Source organism: Chelonoidis abingdonii, chromosome 11 (genome assembly GCF_003597395.2).
Source record: "Chelonoidis abingdonii isolate Lonesome George chromosome 11, CheloAbing_2.0, whole genome shotgun sequence".
Taxonomy (NCBI): domain Eukaryota; kingdom Metazoa; phylum Chordata; order Testudines; family Testudinidae; genus Chelonoidis; species Chelonoidis abingdonii.
Genome location: NC_133779.1, coordinates 3,913,107 through 3,940,247, shown reverse-complemented (window position 1 = coordinate 3,940,247; position 27,141 = coordinate 3,913,107). Strand labels below are relative to the sequence as shown.

The 27,141-nt window shown below is 47.3% G+C and overlaps 1 protein-coding gene across 1 annotated transcript in view; it reads right to left on the bottom strand.

Annotated features, from left to right (window-relative positions):
- Positions 1–27,141, bottom strand: part of TIMM50 (translocase of inner mitochondrial membrane 50) — a 47,709-nt gene that overhangs the window by 18,368 nt on the left and 2,200 nt on the right. Inside the window, exons 2-4 of the mRNA XM_075070634.1 lie at positions 25,790–25,940; positions 24,395–24,426; positions 6,283–6,304 (exon numbers count right to left, since the gene is read on the bottom strand). Of these exons, the coding sequence (XP_074926735.1) occupies positions 6,283–6,304; positions 24,395–24,426; positions 25,790–25,940 (205 nt within the window). The remainder of the gene's footprint in view (positions 1–6,282; positions 6,305–24,394; positions 24,427–25,789; positions 25,941–27,141) is intronic.

Genomic DNA, 27,141 nt, shown 5'->3' with positions numbered 1-27,141 from the left:
CCGATGCCCAGGGATGGGTAGGGAAGGGAGAATTGTTAACCCTCCCATCCCAGCACAAGTCCTGCCTGACCTTCTGCCCTCGACAAGAGACTCACACACGCTATTTATGCACCAGTACATCTGCTCTGGAGAAGCAACTCAAACACTGGCCCTTTCACTCAGCTGATTAGAACTGTAAAGTAACTTTATTTCTTGATTTTTTTTTCCCCCTAGGGGGAGCTGAGCATGTTACGCTTATTACTGCTCACTCACTATCCAGCTTAAACACATTAAAGAATTAACATATTTATAATCTGGCTTTCCCTCTACTGAGCTGCTCTCCTCCCAGATTTCTCTGCCACCTAAATCCAAAAAGTGGTAAAGACATTTGTGCTTCCAGCCAGCCAAAGTAAAGAGTTTAAATCCTCAGTCGGGCTGGGATTTTACCAGATGGGCTTCCAACAATATCAGAGTGAAATAATTCCATAGCTTGTATAACCAAGCGGGGTGGGAAAACTATCCTGAATGTAGCTTTGGAAGTAGTAGCAAAACACAGACCCAATGTCGGAGGGGGGGGGGGCACGGAGGGGGGGAAGATATTTGTAAACCTGATTGGAGAGGCAACTTTCCCACTGACTGGCCAAGAACATAGTGCTGTGATTGTGCTGCCAGAGCAATCAAAACTGCCCCTCCACTCACCAGGAGTCCACTTCTGCAGTACCAAAACTTACGCCCGCTTTCAACAATTTGATAGGGTGGAGGGGAGGAGATGGGGCGAGATTACACGGGACTGATTTTGCAGCCCATGTAGTGTCATCGAGTTTAAGGCCAAAAGAGACCAACCGATCATCTAGTCGGACCTCACATATAGCACAGGACATTCATATTCACCCAGATGCCCCTATAGTAAGTCAATGACTCAGCCTGCACCAAAAGAATTTCTGTGCTCAGGAAACTAAACTGAGTCGCAGGGAAAGAACAGGAGAGGCTGAGGTGCCACCAATGCCTGAGGCTTCTGTAATGGCAGGGAACTGATTAGGCGAGGCGGGCCCAGATGATCCCAGCCGGAGCTGAATCAATAACCCCAAAATTCCTCCCAATCTGACCGGGCGGGGGACGGTGTTCCTTCCTGACCCCAAATCTGGCAAAGAGTTTGACCTTGAGCAGGAGAATGAGACACCAGCCAGGCAGCTAAGAGAGGATTCTCTGCATGACCTCAGAGCAGGGCCGCCCGGGGGAGGGGGGGGAGTGAAGCAATTTGCCACAGGCCCCGGAGGGGCCCCCACAAGAGTTTTTCGGGGCCCCTGGAGCAGGGTCCTTCACTTGCTCTGGGGGCACCAGAAAAAACTCCTGTGGTGCCCAGACCCTCGGAGCTTCTTCCGCTCCGGGTCTTTGGCAGTAATTCGGCAGCGGGGGGTCCTTCCGCCCCGGGACCTGCAGCCGAAGACCCAGCTGGGTCTTCGGAGGTAATTCGGAGATGGGGGCCCCCCACCACGGGTCTTTGGGGCACTTCGGCGGCGAGTCCCGGAGTGGAAGGACCCCCCGCCACCGAATTACTGCCAAAGCAGGGGCCCCCCCTGCCACTGAAGACCCCAGGCCCCCTGAATCCTCTAGGCAGCCCTGTCTCAGAACATTGGTCACTGCACCCCAACAATGGCCAGTCTCTGATGCTCCAGAGAAAGGTGAAAAATCCCCTCTGCATCCAAGAAAACAAACTGTGTTCTGGAGAACAAATTCCTTCCCGACCCCGCTGCAGGTTAGCGGCTGAAGCCCTAAAGCATGAGATTTGATTAGAGTCACCAACTTGATGCAGAGCGGCAGGTGCTATCAGCATGTCACAGGCAATGCAGGCAGTCCTGTTCTCCCCATGCCCATGAAGAAAAGGAATGAACAAGAGGACGCAGATTCCCAGATTCCAAGGCCAGAATTTCTGGCACTGCTACAATCTCCCATCCTAGCCCTTTTCTATGGTTTCAAAATGGTACTCCCATTCCACAATGGCAGTGGCAGGGGAGATGGGGCGAGATTACAAGTGACTGATTTTGGAGCCCATATGATCATCTGGTTTATGGATCACTCTGAACAGCAGGGAGCACGCCTGCTTCCCCCTTCAGGTTTGGAAAACTCTTGGCACATTCTTGGGCACAACCGGAAACAAATATTAGAAGTAATACCTTGATTGGTGGATTCTGCGGTGGTTCTATTAAATTAGATGTATATTTGAACTCAGTAACCTACTAAAAGAAAAAGATGAATGCTGAACATGTCTCTGTTGAGGATTTTTGGCCTCATGAAGATGTACCTCTTAAGCTTCCTAAAAAGCACTGGCTGGCATTTTTGAGCATTTAATTTGTGGAGATTCAAGGGGTCAAACTGTTCATTCTTTGGCGGGTGGGAAACTGTGCCTGGGTTATAGATCACAGCATGCCTCTGAGATAAGCAGAGAGTTGAGGTGGGAGTTTTACAAGATCTTCGCAAGTGAATTTCAGATGTTAAAAAATGGTGAGAGCTTTACTGACAGACATCGTCATCCTGGCCTTTGAGGCGCCTGGGCCTCCTTGGATGACCCCACAATGAAGATTTGTTTGCAGCTGGCCGCTGAGCAAGCCCTGTGCAATAGAGACTTGAGCGAATATCGAGCTCATCTTCTGCAGTCAGGAGGGCTCCTGGCTCATTCTCAGCTGCTGCTTTTGGTGCTGGTTCATTACCAGTTCATCTTGTTTTAATTATAGATTAACCTTGGGCTGATTAATATGGAAATGGACATGTTTTCAGCTACAAATGGAACAGCAATTGAACACTGGGCCAGGTCCTGCAACCTAGATAGTCCAGTTGGTCAAGGCCGCAGCCTTTCCTGTCCCAGAACCCCGATGCTATGCTGGTGATTGCACCAATGCCAGGCAATTCCGGAGGGTGGGAACAAACCCCCTTATCTTCCAGGGTGGAAAAACAAGTGTAGATATCCAGGGGGGAAACTAAAGAGAAAACCACATAGGAATCCAAGTCAAACAGAGGTCTAGTGAATTAAGAGTATGTCTTAACTACCCACCAGATTGGCGGGCAGTGATCAATCCAGCGGGGATCGATTTATCATGTCTAATCTAGATGCGATAAATCGACCCCCGAGTGCTCTCCCATTGACTCCTGTACCCCACCGCCTCGAGAGGTGCAGGAGGAGTCGACGGGGGAGCAGCAGCAATCAACTCACAGCGGTGAAGACACCATGGTAAGTTGATCTAAGTACGTCGACTTCAGCTACGTGAATAACGTAGCTGAAGTCAACGTACTTAGACTGATCCCCCCCATATAGACCAGGGCTAAGAGCCTACGCGTACTGCCGTTCTTGCAGCCCGGTCTACACTACAGATCCTATGCCGGCATAGCCGCCCTAGAATAGACACGGTATATACCAACGGAAGGAGTTTTGGCAGTGTAGAAAAACCATCTCCCCAAACAATATTAGCCACACACTTCTGCTGGCATAGCTGCATTTACCCTGGGGGCTTTGGTGGCATAGCTTTGTCACTAGCAGGTGTGATATTTTCTACACTTCTAGCTGCTACAGCTATGCTGGTATAAGTTTTAAGTATAGCCTAGGCCTTCAAGAGAAGATATTGTCCAGTTTTCCTAGACTCTCCCGAAGCAAAGGACACTAGCAGTTGTGTGAAGGGAGAGGACAGTCTATGCATGTCTCTCACTAGGGCCATTTGTGTTAAGTGACCAGTGATTTTGGACATCATAGCCTGATTTTCAGAGAACAGGTGCTCAGCCCTTGCTGAAAGACAGGCCCTTTAAAGGTTCCTCAGATGGGGTGCCACAGAAGTGAGTCACTCAAAATCACTGGCTGCTTCTGAAAACCTTGATCTACAGTGCAACAGGAAAGGAGCTTTCTACCTGATTCTCATTTCCCAAACACCTTTGCTTCTGCCTATCGCTCTATGTTCCCAGGAGGACCGCGGGAGGATGATGAATGGGAGGGTTTAACTGGAAACGGGAGAGCTGAAGACATTGACACTGCATCTATGTGAAGAGAGGAAATGGTTTTACTGAACAGTCACTGATATGAGAAAAGTCAAATTCAAAACATTTTGCCTCTCTTAGGGACCCAATGCCAGGAGTCTTCTTTGATAGGAGTTTGCTCATGTTCTGTCCTAAGCCTTAAGTAAAAGTGCAGTCGCGCCTTTGCTTGGAGAGACTGTTCCACAGCTGGAGCTCCCACTCTCAGGAAACTTTCCCCAACATTCAGCCTCAGGGCGGGATTTTCAAACAAGTCAACGGGACACATGCTCTTAAGTCATTTAGGTATTTTGAAAGTGCCACCCTAAACCGTCCTCTCTCAGTTTCACCCCAGTTCTCTTACTCATCTGCTGCAGTACTATCTGGCCACCATCACCACAGTATCAGAGCATCACACGCTAATGAATTTCTCCTCACATCCCCTCTGCGAAGCAGGGAAATGCTACCATCCCCATTCTATAGTATCGAGGCAGACAGGCTTGGTGACTGTCACACAGGGCAGAGTAGGGAATTGCGCCTTGGTTTCCTGCGGCCAAGCCTAGCACCCTAACCACTGGCTCCATCCTCTCACAAATCACACTCAGTCCTTCTCCTTCTTTGGCTCTGATGTCTTTCAAATCTGCACAGGCTCCTGCAGTTTAGCCAAGCCAAGATTTAGCTCTCAGGCTTTCCCTGGTGCTCAGCTGCTGTGGCCTCCTTGTTAAGTTTTGATGCTCTTCTCTAAAAATCTCGTCCTCTGATGACCAAAAGAACATGGAAGCTGCCGTTTGCAGCAAAAGTTGGAAGGAGGAAACGCAGCTGATGGTTTCTTTCAGGAGTCAAAGGGGTTCCAGCCCCATTTCTGACCAGCGAGGACTCGCTGGAAACTCTGCTGCAGCAATATGTGAGTGGCAAGGTTCAGAGCTGCTGTTTCACCCAAATGAGGGTTTGGAGGCTCAGAAGAGGACGAAAACACATCAAACAGAAGCGGACTCCGTGTTTGTAAAACTCAATTGAGCATGTTAACAGTGCTGACAATAGACTGCCAAACCCTCTGGGGTGTGCACACACTCATGTGTGGTCATAAACCTTGTTGGACGAGACCCTTCCATTGTAAAAAACATCCCTACATCCTTCACAAGGAAATGTTTTCCATAAGAAATCCACGTGCAGATGACAAAAGTAGCCCACAGGAAATAGTTTTGCCTCCCAGTTGACCAAAGCCCTCACCAGGGACTGTTTTCACCCTTTGCTCTCCATCACCTCGCTTTGAAGGCTCCAGTGGGAGTTCTTTGTTTCCACCCCCCCTGCCGGAAGTGTGGCCTAGTGGCTAGAGCAGGGGGTTAGGAAAACTACTGCTACAGTGAATCAGTTTCAGGCTTGGGCCAGTCACACAAACTCTCTCTGCTTTGGTTTATCCATCCATAACAATGGGAACAACTACATGTCTTCCAGGGGATTAAAGGGGAATCATCATCTGCCCTCCAGGACACAGACCACAACAGAAGATGGCACCATGTTTTCAGGAAGGAAGGAGGGAGAGAAACTGGGAAACTGCAGCTCATGACTCTCAGTTTGATCCGGTACTTTAACCCAACTTCCCAGTGGATTCACTGAGTCCAGAGCCATTTCACAGCCAGTCCCACTCCACAGACAGGCTACTGTAGAGTCCCTTACTTTCATCATTCATGAACAACAGCTCTAAGAAGTATCGAGCCCAGATGTGCTTCTCTGTCTAGAAGAGTTTAAATGAGGTGTCTACTGGTAAATCCAAAAGCACCGCACGGGCACAAACATCCATCTCTTAGCACAGCGATAGGCACCGAGTAAAACCCAGCTCGTGCGGTGCAGAATTCAGAAGCCCAAACACAAACATGTTTCTCCAGAGTGAGTCGTCTTCCTGCTTGGGGAGAGTGGGAGGCTTTGGGAAGGCAGGTAGAGCAGTCAAGTCTGAGAAGTATTCTTGTCCTGCCACAGGGGGATACCGCTGGAGGGGTAAGGAAAAGAAAGGACAAATGTCTCTCCCTGCACTTGCTAGCACTCTTGGTTTTTAAAACTGGCCATATTTCCAGCCTGGAGCAGAAGGGCCTTTCTGTTCCATCTCACACTAACTTCCCTATGACCAGTGACTTGCCCTATTTATCAAGGGAACCATTGGCACTATCAAGCTCACATTTGCAGGGGCGACATGTATTTTCCCCTGCCCCCCACCAGCTCCTCTTCCATGTCTGTCTGCCAAGGGCTCACGGGGAGGAAGCAGCCCAAAGCACTGAGCCAACTCAGAAGCAGGTTTGGGGCTTTACTCACCATTATCAAATTCGTCTGGGATCTGTAGGGAAAGAAAAGAGATGTGGCTGGTTATTCTTCTTTTCCTGACTCCACTACATTACACAGCATGGCTAGAGACACCCTCACAGACATTTGCTTAAATAAGAGAAAGATTAATCTCTAAACATATGAATATTCAGATACATCTGTTGGCTGGGGTGCAGCTGCCAGCCCTCTCCCCGTTACCCAAACGCTAGCATTGACAGCATGTTCAACTCTGAGGTCTTGTACCCACAGCAGGCACTGCACTCCGGCAACATCAACTGGGCCTGCTCCCCCAGGGAGGGGAGAGGGGATGAAGACTCCTGTTAATTACATCAGCTTTTTGTCTAAGACAAGGGGACCAAGCTGAGATGTCTGACAAACAGGAGGGCCTTAACTGTTGGCACGTTTCATATATAAGCAGCATGTTTATTGCAACAAGATGATTCACTGCAAGATATCACAATGGCTATAAGGATCCCATGACCCTTTGCTAAGAACAGCTGAAACCGTAACAGGCAAGGACAGAAAACTGAATATCTGATGACAGAGAAAAAAAATTCAGGAACAAAACCCGTTCTTATGGACAGCCTGATCAACTCCACTGAAACCGATGTGCCTAGACTGCGTCAATCCGATGCACCCGTCACTTGGGGAACTTTGACTTTGAACTCCACTGGGGTAGAGGAAGAGCCATCTTCATGTGAGCGATGCAGGACACCTGGGTTCAAATCCTGGCTCTGCCACAGACTCTGGGTATGTCACAACCTCTCTGCATCTCAATTCCCACATCTGTTAAATCAGGAATATAATCCACTCCCGCCCTTCGTCTATTTCGACTGGAAGCTCTTTGCGCATAAGCGACTGTAACTGTGTCTATACCGTGCCCAGCACAACAGAGTCCTGATCTCAGCTGCAGGCTGTAGGCACTACCATAATACAAGTAATGAATGTTCCTTTGCTAAAGGGAAACCCCATGGTAATGTCAAAGCTGTTTGAATCATCACATTTCTTTTACAAAGAAGGGCATATCCTTGGGGCGTGGGAGGTGTGGAATTAGCTAAAATACAGTTACATGCAAAATCCTTATCTGGTGATGCTCCCAAGAGACAGGAAAAGCAGCTCATCATTAGAATTCATTAGGAAGATGAAGACACTCAAAGTTGCTCTAAGCAGCTCTGTAGCAGTAATACAAACAGAAAGCTAGAGAAGGAATTCCAGGGAGGTGGGTGGGTCTGTTTTTCCTGAGGTGCCTTCATTTACTACCCAGCAGGAAGGCCAGTGTGACAACTGATCAACGCTGATGAGGATGGAGAGAGTTGAGCGGTTTAATCACACTTCTACTTGATGAATGTGTTTGAACTAGTCATTGTAACCGTTCTGTTTTCACGTTCTACAATTTGGTCCAAATGCTGGGTTGGTCAGGCTAGGTTTGAGGAGATGCAAACAAGTTCAGACATCACCACTTCTGAACCCTGGCTCACTGTAGAGCAGGGGTGGGCAAGCTTTTTGGTCCAAGGGCCATATCTGGGCATGGAAATTGTACGGCGGGCCATGAATGCTCACAAAATTGGGATTGGGGTGCAGGAAAGGGTGAGGGCTCTGGCTGGGGCCAGAAATGAGGGGTTCAGGGTGCAGGAGGGGGCTCCAGGCTGGGGGAGGGGGCTGGGGCACAGGAGGGGAGGGCTCTGGCTGGGTGTGCAGGCTCTGGGGTGGGGCTCAGGATGAGGGGTTTGGGGTGCAGGAGGATGCTCTGGGCTCGGATCAAGGGGTTCGGAGGGCAGGAGGGGGATCAGGGCTGGAGCAGGGGCTTGGGATGTGGGAGGAGCTCAGGGGTGTAGGCTTACCTCAAGCAGCTCCCGGAAGAAGCAACATATTCCCCCTGCCCCCTCCCCCCAGCTCCTAGGCGAAGGCGCAGCCAGGCAGGTCTGCACCTTGCCCCATCCGCAGGTGCCACTCCTGCAGCTCCCATAGGCCGCAGTTCCCGGCCAATGAGCCCCAGTCTGCCCCTACGTGTAGGAGCTGGAGGGCAGATATGCTGCTGCTTCTGTGAGCTGCACAAAGCCGCAGCACGTGCACGCAGAGCGGCCCCTGACCCCACTCCCCAACTGGAGCACAGGAGCGGGGCATGTCCCAGACCCCGCTCCCCAGTGGGAGCTCGGGGAGCAGATTAAATTGGCTGGCAGGCTGGATGTGGCCCATGGGCCGTAGTTTGCCCACTGCTGCTGTAGAGGATACGCAGGTTGTAAACCAAATAAATCAATGTATTTAGATTGTACAGTCTTTTGGGTGGCAGGGACAATCTTGCTGTTGTATCTGTACAGCACCTGGCACAAGGCAGTCTTGCTCATTGATAGGAGGAGAAGGCGCCTCTAGACACTACTGCAATACAAAGAATGATGACAATGCACTTGGATGAAGAAGAGGTGCTTGGTACTACAAGAAAAAGGCAGTCACTACTCAGGCTCTTGCCTGGAGACAATCCTTAGATAAAGTTCTAAAGACCCTAGGCCCGTCTCTAACTGTCTGTTTTCCACTGAGGCTAATGTGACATCCATCAGGCTAGTTGCTTATGCCTTCAATGAGCAACTGGACCCCCGCCCCGCACCATAGGTAAGCTTAGCCCCACCGGGAAGTAGTTCTTCTGCCTTCTGGGAGTTGGAGGTGAAATATCCCCTCTGCCTATTAGACTGCATGGCCCTGTAGTTGTGTTTACAGGATGCAATCAGGCAGGGATTTGCTGGCAAATTACCCAGCCAGTGTCCAGAGTCCAATTACCCAAGTTGTGTGCTAGGGTCCAGACCAAGAAGGGGAAGAGGCATGGAATAATCCCTTAACACTTCATCTGTTGCCCGAAACAGATGATGAGCTCTTAGGTGTGGGGATTGGGTCACGTTCTGTTTTTTGTAAACGTGGATTATATTTTACAGCACTGTGCAAAGAACTCTGCACTTGAGAAAGTCACAAGATGCTCTCATCATTCTCAAGCTGTTTCCCTGCCGCCTTCTGTGGGCCAGAAGCTCAGCTGTTCTGCTTCTAACCCTGGTCACGTCACACCGATGGGTTTCTTTTGTAGCTGACAGGTATATTTACTCTTCTGAGCAGCAGCAAGTAGTCACTGGCCAGTTAATTGCCAGAACTGAACCCAGACGGCCTAGACAGACTTCGTTGGCAGAAGGAAGCTGTAGCATGCTCTCCCCCTCAACAGCACACGCGCAGAGGCTGTTTTCCAAAAGGAGCTGCTGCTGCTCCAAAATAAAGTCTGCTATCTCCTGTTCTGTGGCTGGGCTCTGTGTTTTCAGCTGGATCTCTCATCATAATCTCCCAGAGCTTCACACACTAATGAATGGAAGTTCCGTTCCCTTTCATGCCCTTACTCCTGAGAGAGTAACTAGGCATCTACATGTCTACCTGGTGCTCGTTCTGAATCGGTGCCATCTCTCCAACTGCACACACCTACCCAGCCGACTATTGCTAGGACTTGACCAGTGTTAGGGGTTGCAGGTCACCCAGCTACCAGGATGAAAGGGATGGTGGCTACCAGGTTGTGAATTTCATCTCCCCACCTGCACTGTCCTCTGGTCCAGCTACAAGGATATGGTGTCAACCTTCGTCCTGCTGCCAGAGAGGAAGTTCAGCTGGTGCCCTGGCCCAGATATGCTGGCTGATGGTGCCCGTAACAGGGAGATGTGGGAAACCTGTACAGCAAGCAAAGGGTACAACTCCCCACTGGGCAGGTAATCCCGTGGCAGGATGCTAAATGCGGGACAGTGAGAGATTTCTTTTTACTCTATTCCCGCTGAATGCTACTAATGTATCTCTAGGCTAGCCTGGAATCAAATCAGCAGGGTGGTCCCCCTATGCATTTCCACTTATAAATGGCATCTCAGTCTAGGATAAGAGCAACCCCAGGCCATGTGGCACCGTAAACCCCCCAGATAACTACACTGCTCTTTAAACAGAGCATATATGTGCGTAAAGTGAGTCTGTTGCTCCAGAAAGAGGAGGAGCCTGAGGTCCAGTGGCCAGGCTTTTAGGAGGAGGCTGTGTGACCGTATCTCAGTTCAGAAAAAACATACCTCAGTCAAGAATAGCTGGAAAACTACTACATTTCAAGATATAGGAAGCATACGCAAAGGCCTAACTGAGCCTGTTTAATCCCCATTTGAAACTGTCCAAGACGGCAAGAGAATGGAAAGAGTACCTCCTACCTCAGCCTCAACTGCTAGCAGGGTCATTCCCACAGAAGGCTCAGCAAACCATATTTAGGGTCGGCCACTCGTGCGGGCCTGGTGTTAACTCCACAGTGCCACCTAACAGGGAAACGAGCCTGAGAAAGCAGGAAGCTCAGAAAGTAAGCCAACAAGTGAGAACTGGGTGGCAGAAGAAAGCAAACCTGACATTCTTCTTTAACTGAGAGCTCTTCCTTCCAGATTGCACGTTCATCAGCAGTACTTGGGAGCCCTGTTACAGATCCCTAGAACTTGCTAACCAACCCTCTCCATGTCATGGAGGATATTGATCAAGTGCTCTCTCTGTACACAATAATGCCATCATTTTATAAACACGTGGCTCACAAAACAACCATTTCTGAGGTCTCTTGCTGTGGACACTGCAGAGCTGACAACACTGAATGAAAGTGGTCAGGGGAAGAAGGGAAGGAAGCAAGAACAAAACAAAAACAGGTTATTGTTCGACACTGCGTCAGGAAGCCAAATGCTCAGCTACGTCAGGAGTCAGAGCCTGTTTTAAAAAATTCAGGCTATTATAAAGGGTTGGAGAGCAAGTCAGCAAAGCCCACATGATGCCCCTGAGTCAGACCCCCTAAGGGACAAGGACGAATGTTTGTGGGGGGCATCCCCTGGATTTCCAACATCCCACTGCTGGGAGAACCAGGGAGATAAGATAAATTTTGACTGGCTGTCTTTGGCTGGCCTCCCACCAGTCAGGAAGGAACAAATCCAATCAGATGTTTTTATTTAGACTCACATCGAAGAGGTCAAACAGTAACCGGATTTATACAACTGCTGAAGTGAAGACAACATCCCCTCAGGATGCAATTCCCTTGGTGTGAATGTGAGCACTACATTGGCCATTCCACCGAAAAGAAACAAAGCCCCTCCCATCCTAATCCCTCTCCCCTATTTAATGCACGTCCAGATCAGGAGGATGAAAAGAACGGACAACTGACCCTCAAGGGCCATGAAAGGGAGAGGCCCCCACAACAGCTGTCAGGAGGAAAAAAAAACGATGTTAATTTCCCGGAGAGCTTTGCAGCACTGTCACCTGAGCCATGAACATAACGAGGTTTAAATTACTGTACCAATTACTAAAGTGAGGTGGCAGCAACAGGAAGTCACCTGGCTCCGACAAAGTGGGTATTCACCCATGAAAGCTCATGCTCCAAAACGTCTGTTAGTCTATAAGGTGCCACAGGACTCTTTGCTGCATCTTGAGTATTAGTAGATAAAGCCCAAGCTTGGCCGGATAACAGTCTACTGGGGCAAGGAGGTGGTTTAAACCTGAATAAAAGGAAAATCTAACGGGCTAGAGCTCAAACTGCGTGCTGCCAGCATGTATCCGAGTTCAGAAACACCCCCCACTTCCCCCACATACACATTAAGGAAATTCCACCCAAGTTAATACACACCCACAGGGCCCCCAAGGGATGAGTGAAGCAGGCAGCCAGGTGAGTTCTCTACTAGTGGTCAAACACAAAAGCCTCCTGCCTTGTAGCACTGAAATTCTGGCTTTCCACCTCTCAGTGCCACTCTGCCAAGATGAAGATTTGCTAGAATCACCCTCATCGACTGACCAGATACAGAATTCAGAAACCTAGGGAATACGCCGGGGTGGGGAGGCCTTGACATCTGGAAACCTGGAGTTACAATGAGGCAGGTACTTCCCTCCAGCACATTCTCTGCTGTGACTTCATTTGCAAGGAGGAAACCTGTTCATGAGAAACACGACTAGGATCCACCAACTCATTTCACAAGGACGACGACCAATGAAAGGTCAAATGGAGCGCGTAGGACGTGAGCCAACAACCCCTAAGTGAAAGGCATGGCATCCAGCCATTACCGCTACTGAAGGCCTCCTTCTATCAGATCCTTGATAAGTTTACAGGTGTATCCGGCCAAGATTTCAATAATGAACAGGCTGCCCATTCAAACCACATAAAACGTGTCCCCAGCCTTATGTAAAATAAGGGTCTGAATTTGTTGTGCTGTGAGCTCATGCTATTCCTTCTCACCTATTGTCCAGAGGACAGCTTTATGCCTTCGCTGCAGCAGAACTATATGTAGCGATGACTGAAGGCTGTAGTGTAAGTTCAATAAAAGGAAAAGAAACTGGAAACACATGGTGGAAGGAAAAGTGCTAAGGAATTTATTCTGCACTATTAGGAAATACTTTTAGAATGCACCAGTCAGCCAGGAATCCTGCAGATCCCTTATTTAGCAACCTATGGGACTCCCTTTAGCCATACATAGATTATCTTCTTTCAAAATTATTTTTACTATTAAATTTTTCAAAATATTAACCCCTAAACTTAAGTCTGGAACTGCATTTGCTTCAATGTTTTTATCCCACATTCATCACCGTAGCATCTGAGCGCCTTCCAGTCACACATTAAACAACTTGACTAGAGTTGGGTAATGATGGATTTTTTTGGTTTGCTGGCAATCAAAAAAAACACTGGGAAAAAAAAAATCATTTCACATCAAACTGAAAGACAACATTTTTGGTGAATCAAATAGTAAAAAAAAAATAGTTTTGGATTGAATGAAACTTTAGTTGTTTCGACTGAGCAACTTTTAGCATTTAACAAACAAAATATTAAAGTCAGTTTCCAAACAAAAAGTTGTTTTGAATTGGGAAAAAAAAAAACATTTTGCTTTGAAATTTTCAAAATTAAATGTTTTTTTCTTGGAATTTTTTTTAACTGAAACAATTTGGTAAAATCACCATAAATTCACAAAGTGTTCTGTAGTCACCGTGTCTGCATTTTTTTGCTGAGAAAAGATTCAGTCAAACAAATTCACCCAGTTTTAGATGACTCACATCTGTACAAGCTTAACACAGCGTATGGCCCAGCTGCACTAAACCCCCCCTTCCCTGCCCCCCAATTTAACAGTTATAACCATATAGCTACCACCTAGACTAACACCTTTAGATTCGTGGAGGATGACATATTGTGGTCAAGTCAACCAGCTTATATAGCCAAGGTACCCTTACACACACACACTTGTGAGGGAGCTAAGTGTGTGTGTAAAGCTTAACACACTGCTCTTCTAAGAGCATTTCACCCTACCCACACAACACTGTAACCACTACTAGACTACAATTAGATTTCAATATGGTTCAAATCTGGTTTAAAGTCAGCATGGATAAGGTTTTTCATAGGTGAGGGTGGTGGAGGGCTTCACAGTGGGTTGTAGAAATTTCATTCTGCGGGTCTGATCCCAAATTAAAATACATCTAAAGCATGTATATGTTTTGGGGGCATAAGGAGCGAGGAGGAAAAGCATAGCAAAGGCATTTAGTGTCCAGAGGTCCCTTTTGCTATCACCTATCTAAGCACCTCATCACTGTAGTATTTAAACACCTCACCATGTTGACTGTATTTATCCTCACAACCCTTGTGCGTAGGTCAGTGCTGTTATCCTCATTTTGCAGGATGGAGAATCAAGGCACTGAGAGGCTAAGTGACTTGCCCAGGGTCACGCAGGAAATCTGTGGCAGCACGAGGACCTGAAACCAGGTCTCTCAGTCCCAGGCTAGCACCCTACACTGGGCCATCCTTCCTCTCATTCAGCTCTGTTGCTTGTCACCTTGCAATATCCCAATGAGGAATTAACAGGCTCTTGGGAAGGTGGACACCCCTATAGATTTCTCTTAAGTTCACTCTAGTTATAATTACAATACAGCTTACCACTGACCCCCCTCCACGATACACAATTCTTCTTGTGGCCAGCTTCACTGGCAAAGAAAACAGCACCAGTACTGATGGCTAGAACCCAAATCAAAGTCAGCTTCCAACCCAAGCTCCACTAACCACATGCAAGGAGAAAAAGGTGACTAGAGAAAGAACGCCCTTTCAATACCCAGAACAATTGCCTACTTTAAAAAAAAAAAATGAAGAGACAGCTATAATAATGGACCAGCTGTTTAAGCTCTATAGAATCCGCAACACCAAACAAAAAGGAACTTAACTAGTCAAAGAACAAGCCCCAGCCACAGACACAAGAAGGCAGTAGAGAAGGGCAAGTTTCATTGTGTCCTGACACAGGTGCAGGACCAGAATGGCTGTTCAGCAGAACAAGTGACATTCTTCGGTGAAAAGTTCACTTTCATTCAAAGGCCGCTGGATCAACTTGCTGCAAAAACAATTCTCTCTCACACACACACACGCACCCCCTCTCCATCCCCCCTGCATGTGAAAATCTCCCTAAGGATCGAGGCTTGGGTATCAAGGCGGGAGTACCAAATCTGTGGCGGCTTTGCAGAAACTGCTACAGAACTCAAGTCTGCAGGGAGCGGATGCAGGACTGAGGCTGAGATGCTTGTTGATCAAGAGTTTATTTTTAACAGCCCATGGGAGGAACGAGCAGCATATCGTAACTGACTGATCATTCAAAAGCAAGGTGGTTTATGAATCACGGCTATGTTTTGCAGAGTTTGGAATTATGTTAAAAAAAGACTGGAGTGAAACAAGGATGAGGGACCCTGGACACAGAATTAATCCCAAACACCCTGCATTTCAGAGACTAAGACATCAATTTAGCAAGAGATGAGAAACCACTGTACACTGGCAGCCTTCATTTTAACTGCAATGTCATACAATTTTAACTTCAATTAAAAACAAAAATTATCAAATTAGACCAACAAACCATGTAACTACTCAAGAACCTCCAGGTGGTTCCATTACTGATTAATTAAAGAAACCCTGTTTGGATTTGCATCTTCCCAGGAAGCAATATTACATCACTGGCAGAGTTTCATATTAATATATGTAAGAAATCAGCAACAAGGCCCAGGTTTGGAATAAAAGGACATACACCGAGGACCTGAATGCCATATAATCCTGGCACTTCATGAGCTTTCATGCAGTTTTTCCAGCACTAACCATTCCTAAATGCATTGTTTTTAGTCAGCCAGCAGACAGGAAGACTACTCTTTTGCAGTCAGATCTCTCCTGGTTGTCAGTCAACATGAGCAGAGTTTGCTATAAAACTTCCTCACTCCGATAAATCCACAAACAAAGGAGAAGGCAGCAAAAGCCAGGGACAGTCTAATCACTAGCCCACTCCAACGCCAAACGCATCAGACATGCCTGCAGCATGTCACTTCTGTGGCCAGTCTTTCAAGCACTGGCATCCTCCTTGACACCATTCATTTATCGGTGGGGGCCATAGGGGGCTTGAATGAAGTCAGCCTCTTACCAAGTTGGGTGCGTACCTGACACACAACTGTACAGCAATTTCAGCCTCTGCACTAATTTACTTCTCCAGATTGCTAAATATGCCAGATTTTAGAATGAAGCGGGGAAGGACAGCTCAGTGGTTTGAGCATTGGCCTGCTAAACCCAGGGTTGTGAGCTTAATCTTCTAGGGGGCCACTTAGGGATCTGGGGCAAAATCAGTACTTGGTCCTGCTAGTGAAGGCAGGGGGCTGGACTCGATGATCCTTCAGGGTCCCTTCCAGTTCTAGGAGATAAAAAAATAAATAATGGAGATATACCTAACGGATGGCCACAGACTCAGGGCAAGAATCCAGCATTGCAGCTTCTTCTATAGCTAACATGCACAGGAGGGGTACGAAACAACAGACTGACCCTCCTTTTAGCGGCGAGAGGGGGAAGGTCATTCATAATTCACTTCACCTTCTAAGTCCAGAGTTGTATGGCAAGCAGGCCAACATTTACTCTGAACACGTTAGGAACTGAGAAGCACAACTGCCCCACTTCTCCTATCGTGTGTCACAAGGCTTTTAGCCAGCAGCTACAACTGCCAGGGCAGCCTGGGCATTTAAAAAAAAAAAAAAAAACAAGCTTCAAGGCAGCAGTTTAATTTGGGGCGGGGAGGACTGGCCCCACACTCAACCAGTTCACATTGGCTCAAGTGAGGTTTTAAAGCTCAACAATGCTATCTAGACAGAGAAGCTGGCAAGACAGCTGAAAATCCATGCGCCCAACCTTAGCTTGGGGAGACTGAGCGTACAAAGCCCATTCAGAGCTGTCAGGAAAGGGGGTTAAACTCTCTCCCTGAGCCCCAGGGGGGACCCCAGATACCGCCCCTGAATGCATGGTGCTGTCCTGACTAGCCAGGTTGGGCCACTTGCAGGGAATTAATTCTCCTCTCCCGCAATATGCTGTGGGGAACTGGGGGCCCAGTCCAGCAACGAGAATCAAGAGTGCTGTGCCAAAAGGAGAACCAGCAGGTGCAATGGGATTACATCACCTTTCCCAGGACTTGGCTGAAGCAAGCCAAGACCTTTGCTATGGACTTCGGTTAAGGGGAGCCTATGTGCTTGGCTCTTAAAAGGGCAGCACATTGTTTATATGTCCTTTTGCTGATGAAGGGCTCCACAAAGGTGGTTTGTGAAAGAACGCTCTTTCAGTACCTAGCAGGCATTCTCAGTAGGCGTATGGAATTCTTTCCAGCTCTAGCAGGCTTGTTGACTCCTGGTAGTAAAAGCAGCAGTCAGCACTTTATTTTATCTTTCCCATTAGCTTCCTGGATTTTGGTGCACACCTAAAAAAGGACATTGGCTACATAGGGAAGAAAAAATCTCACCAGGCCAAGGACAGGAGACAACCTGAGACTGAAAAAGTTTCTGCCATCCTGGATCCTGATTGTCCGCACCCTATATAGCGCATAACTCCTATTGGAGACAAGGTCTTCTGAACAGAAGGTAGTAGCGGGACTGGAGTAGCTTTGTCCATTACGGGGTGACATCACACAGATCTCTAATGGTTGGAAAGCACTATGTAAATTCTCAGTGCAAGTACTGTTACTCTTTCATTCTACAATTCTCTCACCGAATCAGGTTCTCTGCAGATGTCATCCCCAGTCAACGTCCATGTTCATCTACAAGAAAGGAGTTCTCAAAGTGTGAGCTGCTGCCTGTTGCCAGCCTGCACTCACTGTCTTGATGGCTGAACCCAAAAGAAAACTGGAAACAGGGAAAGTGTGAGGCTTCCAAAAAAATCTGGCCAGGTCTTATTTGTATTACCATACCCCAGGAGCCCTAGTTGTGAAGAAGGACTCCATGGCGTTAGGTGCTGTACATTTTTAATGCTATTTGGAGTATTACAGTAGCACCTAGGAGCCCTGTTACGGAGCAGGACCCCACGGTTCTAGCCATGTACAAACATAGACCAAAAACATTGTCCCTGTTCCAATCTAAGTAACCATTTTCCACAATCAAGGGCCATCCTTGGCCACAGTGACAGCACGTAAGATTTTCAGGGGGAGCAGCTCTGGAACAGCTGGTTTAAGAGCCTCAAGGAGAAAAACGTTTTGTAACAATCTCCAACAACAGCTTCAAGACAGTCCTGTGCTTGCATAATGCCTAGCAAAACAGTGCCTGATCTTGACTGGCCCACAGGTATTACAGTAACAATCAGGGTTAATAATACTACTTAGCATGCAGTAGCCGCCTGTGTATTTATGCTCACGCAAGAGTCAGAACATCCTGGGAATGGGAGCAGGCCATTGAATTCTGTGGATGCCTTTCCCGTCTTCCTCATTTGCACCTTCGAGTCATATTGCATCTACCCAACACGTCACATCCCTTTATTCCACAAGCACATCTCATGACATCTGCTGAAAAGATCTGGTCCCAATTCCCTTCCTTTGCTCCAGACTTCAACATCCCATCTGCAGTTTTGTTCTTTGCTGGCATGATCCAGCTTTTTAAGAAAGTCACCAGCAGCTGGGGTGTTTTCACCACCCATATATTACAATTTAAAGTTCCCGGGAAAGAGGAAGCTTTTCTCTGGACTGTAACAAAGAGATCGAGTCCCAGCCTAGAAGCCAAAAAAAGAGAGCGTGAGCAGAACTGTGTGGGAAAAGAGAGATCAAAAGCTCCCCCGTTTTACAGCCAGTCAACGGAGAGGTGACCAGACAAGTCACATACAATTACATGATGCCATGTGATTCTCAAGGAGCTGGGAAGTGTGCCAAGCCCTCCCAACCAGGCACATTTGCTCTGTTGCTACCAGCCAGACACCTTGTTATGGCAAGTCACATGAATATGACATTTAAGCAGATAGGATCATTAAGAAAGCCAAAGGGGTTTTTACTGCCAGAGGAAAGCAATGAGGTAACTACATTGCGAACCATTTATGAGAAACACGGGTCTGTAGTTACATCAAAGAACAGTTAGATGGGTGAAGGCCTCTGTGGCCCCTCTGCTACATAACAATCTAGACAGAGCTAGCACCTGTGGGCAGACTCTCTCTTCTCTCCCAAGAGCAAGTGTCTACTGGACATGCACAGATTCCTGAGCTGGCAAGAAGATCAGCACAGGAATAATCCCAGCAGCACCGCTCACCAACCACCCAGTGCAGCCCCTCCCACAGCCTGAGTGGTATCCACGTTAAGCAGCATCAGTCTCACATGGGACCAGCAGAGCGCTTACTGAGATGCACAGGCAGCACCTGTGCCCGTACTGTGTAAACGCGGAAGCCGGTCCCCCGCTAGTTGAAGGAGGCGGTAGGAATGGAACAATCTTGCCACAATTACCCTCAGAGCACTAACTCCTTGTATTTCAGGGATGATTTTCAAGAGCCCGGGAGCTCTACAAAGAGTCCAGTTATACTGGAAAAGACTTGTTAGCATGGCTGGTTCTCACACCGGCAGATAGCATGTGCCGACAGCAACGAGACCTGCTGCCTACCCGAGGTGAGAAGGGATATTTGCGGGGACATGAGAGAAGTGTGTTGTCAGCACACAGGCTCCAACTTCCCATCTAGGGCACTGAAGTCATTCACCTGAGGATACCAAGGAAGTGTGCCGCCCTCAGCTGCACCAGAGGGGGATATTATGGGGCGCTTTCCCCCATGACAATTAGCCGCTATTCACAACAAGGTGAGGAATTGGAACTTTGCCTGAACATCAAACAAGCCTTGAATTTAAAGGGCAGCCAGGAAGCCAAGAGGCACTTCAAAAAAGAAAGCCACTCTCCCCCATACAGAAGGCCATGAGGATATGCAATGCGTAACCACCGCAGCAATTCACACCTTAATGCCCCAACTGGGCTCATGGCTCGTGCTGCATATCAAAAAACAACCTGAAAGGCCAGATCTAAAAAAAGGAGAGATTTTTACATAGGCAATGGGGAAAGTGCCCTCCAGAGAGCCCAGCAATCTACTCCCCTCTGCAAGGTGAGCTTCAAGAGGATCTGTGGCCCGTGCATCAATTTCCAAGGGGGACAGTAAAGGAGAAACAAATACCTACCAAATCCTTAGAGCAGGGACCTAGTTTACACTGAAAAGGCCAACCAAGGGCCCTCATCTTCCTACAAATGCTGATGTATTTGTACAAAGATACACTAAATGGAATGCAAGAATGAGCAGCAAGGGCTAGAGCTAATTTAAGCTTCATTAACAGGCTGCTTGTTTCCAGTCACTTCAGGATGGAAGGCAGGACAAGTGTAGAACAGTACACTGGGCATGCCAGGGAAAGCACACAGAGAACCAGTTTAAAGAAAGCTTGGTCTGGACACCTGGTCCAGTAAACATGGGTACAAGCACAGCTAGTACATAGGAAGACGTGAAAACAACATTTTCATTCAAAGGTTAAAAACACCAGGGGCAGGGGAGAAGCCCTGAAAGGCACCAGTTCACCCAGTGCTCCCCTCTTACAGCTGCCCCCAACAGCATCAAAGGGAGGATATGAGAGGTGCAGATAGATACACGTTACAAGAACTGCTCACTCGAAGACTTGACCATTCCCAGCCCTTCAAAGAACAATGGGGTGTTGAAGGTAACAGGTAGGCTGTGGAAGAGGCCACAGTCAGGCGAGTTCCCAGTCCCATCAGCAAGGCCCATTCACATGTCCATGGCAGCATGTGCGAGTTGTAATACAGATCGTAATGCATCTGTGGGAACTTTTGACCAGACGTTCTCCCAGCTTCTGTCTACAGTCTCAGGACACAGGAAAACATGGGCATCAAACAAGAACATGCCCAAGCCTACGAGGTGGCAAGCACTGGGCAGAGAGACAAAAGAAGGGGTTTCAAGGCAGCAACAGTTCTAACCACACGCATAATCCTTGCCTAGACAGGAACTCCCTTAGCTTCCCCCCCACCCCATGTAAAAAAGAAAATGCAGCACTCTTTCCTCAGAAAGGGCAGGACACTCCTGCCGATTTGGTCCAGCTGCTCCTACTTTCAGAGAGAAATGGAGCATGCATTCCACCCACTGGTCCCTTTGAAGTAAGGGCCACTGAGCCATACTCCCTTGGAAAGACCACCCTCTGACAGACAGCAAAGTAAGCCATTCAACATTCACATCTGCCTTCTCCAAGCCCTCTGCTCAAGATCAGGTTTTCCCTGTTGCACTGGAAAAGAAGAGTCCACTGTAAGTTTCCAAAGGGCATGGGGGGGGAAGGAGGGGAAAGTGATATCTCTGGAGCAAATTTCATCTGTCTCAGAATGCAGTGCCCTTTTTCCAGAACACCTCAAGATCCATTTGTTCCTATGACATGAGTTTCAGCCCAACAGGAAGAGAGGCAGCAAGGTGGGGAGGCAGGCAGGCAGGCACTGGACGCACTCTAACAGGTCTTTTCCCTGTTAATTATTGGACCATTGGCCTGGTTTTCAGAGGGCTGAGTACCCAGGCACCCCAGTTAAATCAGTGGAAGCTGTACATGATCAGCAGCCTAAGGAAAAAAATCAGTCTAAAAGCCTATGATCCTAATATGCTGTTACCCCGGACACAATACACTCAATGGCAGTGTTCTACAGAAAAAAGGAATGACCTCCAAACAGAACCACGTTAACCCTTCCACAGCTTCCCTACTGGGTCAGACCAAGGATCCGTCTAGCCTTGAATCCTGTCTTCTGACAGTGGCCAGAGCCAGGTGCCTCAGAGGGAATGAGCAGAACAGGTGATCATCAAGTGATCCATCCCCTGTCGCTCATTCCCAGCTTCTGGCACCATCCCTGCCCATCCTGGCTAATAGCCATTGATGGACCTGTCCTCCATGAACTTAATCTAGTTCTTTTTTTAACCCTATTATGCTCCTGGCCTTCACAACATCCTCTGGCAAGGAGTTCCACAGGTCGGCCGTGCATCGTGTGAAGAAATACTTTTTTGTTCTAAACCTGCTGTCTATTAATTTCATTTGGTGACCCCTAGTTCCTGTGTTATGAGAAGAAGAAAACAACACTTATCTACTTTCTCGATACCACTCATGATTTTACAGACCTCACTCTCTCTCCTCAGTTGTCTTTTTTCCAAGCTGAAAAGTCCCAGTCTTCCCAATTTCTCCTTATACAGAAGCTGTTCCATATCCCTAATCATTTTCGTTGCCCTTTTCTGAACCTTTTCCAATGCCAATAGCTGCTGTCTGCATTCCTAAACCTATATGGCTCCATCTGGTTTGTTAATGGGTGTCCAGAGAAACCAACGTGACTTGAGCAGATCCACTAAGGCCCAATGGATTGATTCCAACAGAAGATAACGGACAACTTTTTCAGTCTCCCAACTCAATCCACCAGGCCCCTAGCAGATCTGCTCAAGTCACGTTGGCTTCTCTGGACACCCATTAACAAACCAGATGGCGTCATATAGGTTTAGGAACGTGGACAGCAGCTATTTTATACCACGCCGCCCCCTTCTCCCATGACACTGAGACTCATTTGCTCCTGTTATATGAGCTGGGGAGAGTTCCCAAGAATGACTGGATGGCTCAGAGTAGCAATAATAGGCTGCAAGAGCTTTTCATTCCAGGTTTCACAATTGGTTCAAATTCAGCCTAGCCTGGTAGTGAAAGGAGATTGCCGCCACCTGTTTGACGATCCCTTTGCAAAATAAATCAGGGAAGCTCACCACTGTTTTTTAGGAGACTGGTGACCACATCATCAAGACAAGAGCCATTTAATGGAATTCTGATTGGCAGTATCAGCCGTGTGCTGAAAAGATCGTGGAAATGCAACTCTTAGGTACCTCTCTTATGAAAATAAAGAGAGGACTTATTTAACCAGGACTGCCCATCACCAGCACAAAACGGTTTCCCCATGGCACCTCAGCAAAGGTAAGGGACTCCGGAAAGGAGGCACAAGGTACCATTGGAAAGTACTCCATGGAAACATCCAAGGCATTGCTAAACTATTCATTATCTGGATTGCTGTGAGGGTATAATGCACTTTAAGGGCTGATTTATGAAGAGACCCAAAAGGTGTGGAAGGCTTCCCTGGAGAACATGAACCAGAAGGCCATCGACCAGTGAACATGCCAAGATGAAGACGGTGACAGCTGCAGACATAGTCTATGCTCTGAAACACCAAAGCCGCACTCGATACTAATTTGGTGGCTGAACCGTCAGACGAAGACTAAAATATTACTATAAAAAAAAAAACCACCAAACCAATCCCTTTGGATTAAGAGATGGTTCGAGTGGCAGAGAAGGCATAACAACGAGTTCTATCCCAAAAGGAAGTGGGATGAGAACTGCAACAAGCTGTCCAATCGAAGACTCCTGCACCCTGAGGCAACAACAGAGTCCCAGAAACTCCATTTGTAACGAGGAGATAGACAGTTTGGCAGAAGAGTTCGACTACACATGGAGCAAGTCACTTTCACACACAGGACTGATGTCTGCAGTCGTGCTACTAGTTGTCAGTGCAGAGAGAGCGTGAGGAACCTGAAATTCCCTGCAGCTATGCCTGTAAGAGCCATTCAAGTTTGAGCAAGGGCTGAAGCCTGCAAAGAACTGACACAGCCGTTGACAGCTGCAAAAGAGATGGGGCAAGGTCTTATGAAAAACTGAGCAAGACCTATCGAAGCTGGGGAATGCTCTCTCCCTTCTTGCGTTTAACAACTGAGCAGAATTAGCGCTAATGAGAGAATCTAGAATGCAGTGCAGGGAACTCTGCTGAGCTATTTGATCCATGACCACTGTCCCCATCAGGACAGTGCATGTTGAGCAAAAATGCAGATCCCTGAACTAGCCCAGTACCCCCAAACCAACATCATGGAGTTTCAAGGTCAAACCCAATACCCAGGATATTTCAAACCTTTTGTCCCCAACACTACGAAACTCTGCCTTTACTTAGCACATAATCCTTTCCCGTAGTGCACATCCCCAGAGATCCACACATCAAATTTTTTTCTGATTCTTTCCCAGTGGAAATTGAAGCCAATGTCACTGACAGAGACCTCAAAGCTCCTTCAATACCATTATGCCCCCTGCTGGGAAGAAGACGCTTGTCAGGACTCGGCCCTGAAAGAATGGGATTTAAAGGGCGTACCAGGCGCTACAACAGAATGCTCTTTACAAAACCCCAGAAAACAAAACGGCAGAGCGCGTGCACACACCATGCTGTAATTAGGCTTCTTGTACTGAAGAGGTCCACGCAGTCAAGTATGAGCGGCCTCTATACAACTAAAATGATCTCCCATGTCTCAGCCAGCACCAGGACAATCACAAGCTGTGCACAGAAACAATTCTTATTTCACTCCTCTTGGCTGGTCCCTGGGCCTGTCTATCTTAAAACTGGACTCTCCGGCTTAGGCTGAGAACTGTTCCTGTCTCCTCCTCATTTGGTAAGGAGGAAGTCAACCAAATCACAGTCAGTGAGCAAAGTTCAGCTGGCCAGTTACTAAGAGAACAGCGATAACTGTCTGAGTAACTGGCTGATTTAACGAACACCCCTCACCCCCAACCATAAACCTAATCTTGTACCATTCATTCATGCAAGCAAGATCATTACTGACTCCTGGTGCAGACATAAGCAGCCGTGCAGAACACTTTCAAATAGGAACTGCGCCCTCTTGTGGCATTCACCAAGCAAACAGCACTGTTGTTCACTGCAGTTCTACCGACAATTCCCTTGTATCATAAGGAGCAAAATCCAAAGAACACAGAAAGCACCTTACCTTAGCCCCTTGCTCATCCACTGAATTACTACCTGCCAGCAAAACAGAAGAGGAAGGAAGAAATCAGCCACTTTATCAGCCAACATTGTGCAACACGAACAGTTACAAACAGGTCCCAGAACTCATGTGTACACCCGGGCACATTAAAAATGTGAAGGCCTCAACCCAACAAACAGATCTCTGCAGAGAAACTTCCCCAGCCTGAGAAGTTGTGGCACAAGATGTCCCTGCACCCCCACTTTGTTTAGATCAGAAAGCACCCAACACAAATCAACGATGCAGTTATTCCATTTATTCGTGTGCGACGTTGTATAATAAGTAGAGTATTAAGTGAAGGTAGTGATCACGAAGGATTCCATATTGACAGCTCTGGAAACAGAAGACTACGTTATAAACAGACTGCAGTAGTACAGACTGTCTCACTAATGGGCTCAGTTCTGTGCCAGAGATATCAATGCTAAGTTTCCCGAAAAATATTTTTAAAATTGCCATTAAAATACAAGCATCCCTTTAAAAAAAAAAAAACTAGCAGTCTTGGTACTATGTTGGGATATCAACAAACCCCCTTCCCGGCTAAACTGACTGGCCAGACACCTTTTGCATGAAGGTCGGATACTACAGTGATGGCTGTCATGTAAGTATCTAGACAGATCAAGCAAGGGAGGTCTAGTGGATTAGACTGCAGGCTCTTTGGGCTAAGGACCATACCTATGTGTGTTTGAACAGCACCTAGCACAATAATGCCTAGCTTTATTTAGTGCTTTTAGATCTCAAAGTAATTTATGTGGCACTCATAAAAGGAATGTCAGAGTTAGATTTCCCATGCTGGGTTCCTTTAAGAATATCTGAAGAAGTGAGGGTTTTTTTTTTTTACCCATGAAAGCTTATGACCAAATAAATCTTTTAGTCTTTAAGGTGTCACCGGACTTCTTCTTGTCCTTTAAGGACTGAATATCTGATGAGTCTGGCGGTGTACCATTTACAAGGGAGGTCAGGATCATTAGCTCCCCTTCTACAGATGGGGCCCTGACCCTGACTGGGATCTCTGAACACCACAGTAATATAAATATTAAATACAAATGGAGAGAACAGAACTCCTGGGTTCTATTCCTGACCCCGCTACCAACTCTTGTGACGCAAGTCAATGGCATGCACCGTAAGCATCTATACAACAGGAATAACTATCCTTCACAGCCTTGCAGTGGGGTTGTGAGCTAAGCTTTTGTAAAAGCCTTGAAATCCTTGGAAGAAAGGTAATAAAATACAGTCAGTTATTGGGCAGGGGGAAATCAGCTGCTAGAGAACAATCAGAAGAGCACTGAAAATAACACATTTGCTGACATTTTTATATAATTGTTAATACATTTATATCCCAAATGGATTGGAACAACTTACCAAAAATATAGATAACTGCTATCCCGCTACCAGCTCCCATTAGTCCTGCTATCCGGAGCACCATTTTCTTGGCATAGGCTGTATTTTCCTTCTGTTTCTTCTCTTGCTGCTCATCAGAACTGGAGCCTTTCCCATCTCCTCCCTCTGTTGACTACCCACGGAGGGTGGAAAAGAGAAAAGATTTAAGTTAGTAGGTGTGAAAGTGACAGAAGTTCATAGCTACAGAGAAGAGAATGACACACAGCCAAATAACTGACTCACTGGACTCAAAACCTCTAGGGAAAAAATTCCACTGGCCTTTCCGTTTAGTACCAAAACGTGATTACAGAACCTTTTACAGAACTCCCTGTCACAGGAATAAAGAAAGCAATTAACATAATCAGAGAAATTAGAGATGGACAGGATCCATTATATCATCTAGTCAGAGATCAGATTAGCAAATTCTTCAGACTTTACGGTATAGACGGATCCTTCGAAATGTGAAATGACTGTAAGGCCTTGGCTACACTAGAAATTTCAAAGCTGAGTGTGGTCAGAGCGGCAGCGCTGGGAGAGAGCTCTCCCAGTGCTGCACGTAAACCACATCCTTTACGGGTGTAGCGTGCAGCGCTGGGAGCCGCGCTCCCAGCACTGCCACCCTGATTACACTGACGCTTTACAGCGCTGCATCTTGCAGCGCTCAGGGGGGTGTTTTTTCACACCCCTGAACGCAAAAGTTGCAGCACTGTAAAGTGCCAATGTAGCCAAGCCCTGAGTCAATATAGTGGAGGCTGCCTGAATATGCAGACTGCCTGAAACTAAAGCTCTAAAAGGAGCATTAACTGCTTCATTCATCCAAAGGGAATTCTGTATCCCAATGAGGCAATTAAATGTCAACAATGTTACCTATTTTTATGCTGATCAAGCATCCAAGAGGAAGATTTGTGCAATCTACTGAGCATGGCACCTCGTGATAGTGTTGTTAGAGTAAGTACCACCATCCCCCCACTGCCCCCCCCATTCTGACCCCACATCTAGTCCAGTCATCTCAGCCTGGGAAGACTGGTCTCCCTTAAGGTTTCTGTGCTCTATTAATGAGGCACAAACACACACTGTCAAATGTTGTGCCAACCGGAGAAAACCCCTGACCCCAAGAAAATAGCATCAGACTTGCAAAATTCTCCTCATCCATTTGCTTGGGCAGAGTAAAGTACAAGGTTTTTTCATTAGTGATCAGATGTCATGGCAAAGGGTAGGATAGTGGGGTTTTGTTCATAGTGTGGCACATTTTCATGACAATTTTACAAGACTGCTTTAAAGTTCTGCTACCAAGTATTTTCCCCTTACTTTTTGGAGGGTTAAAATAAACCACT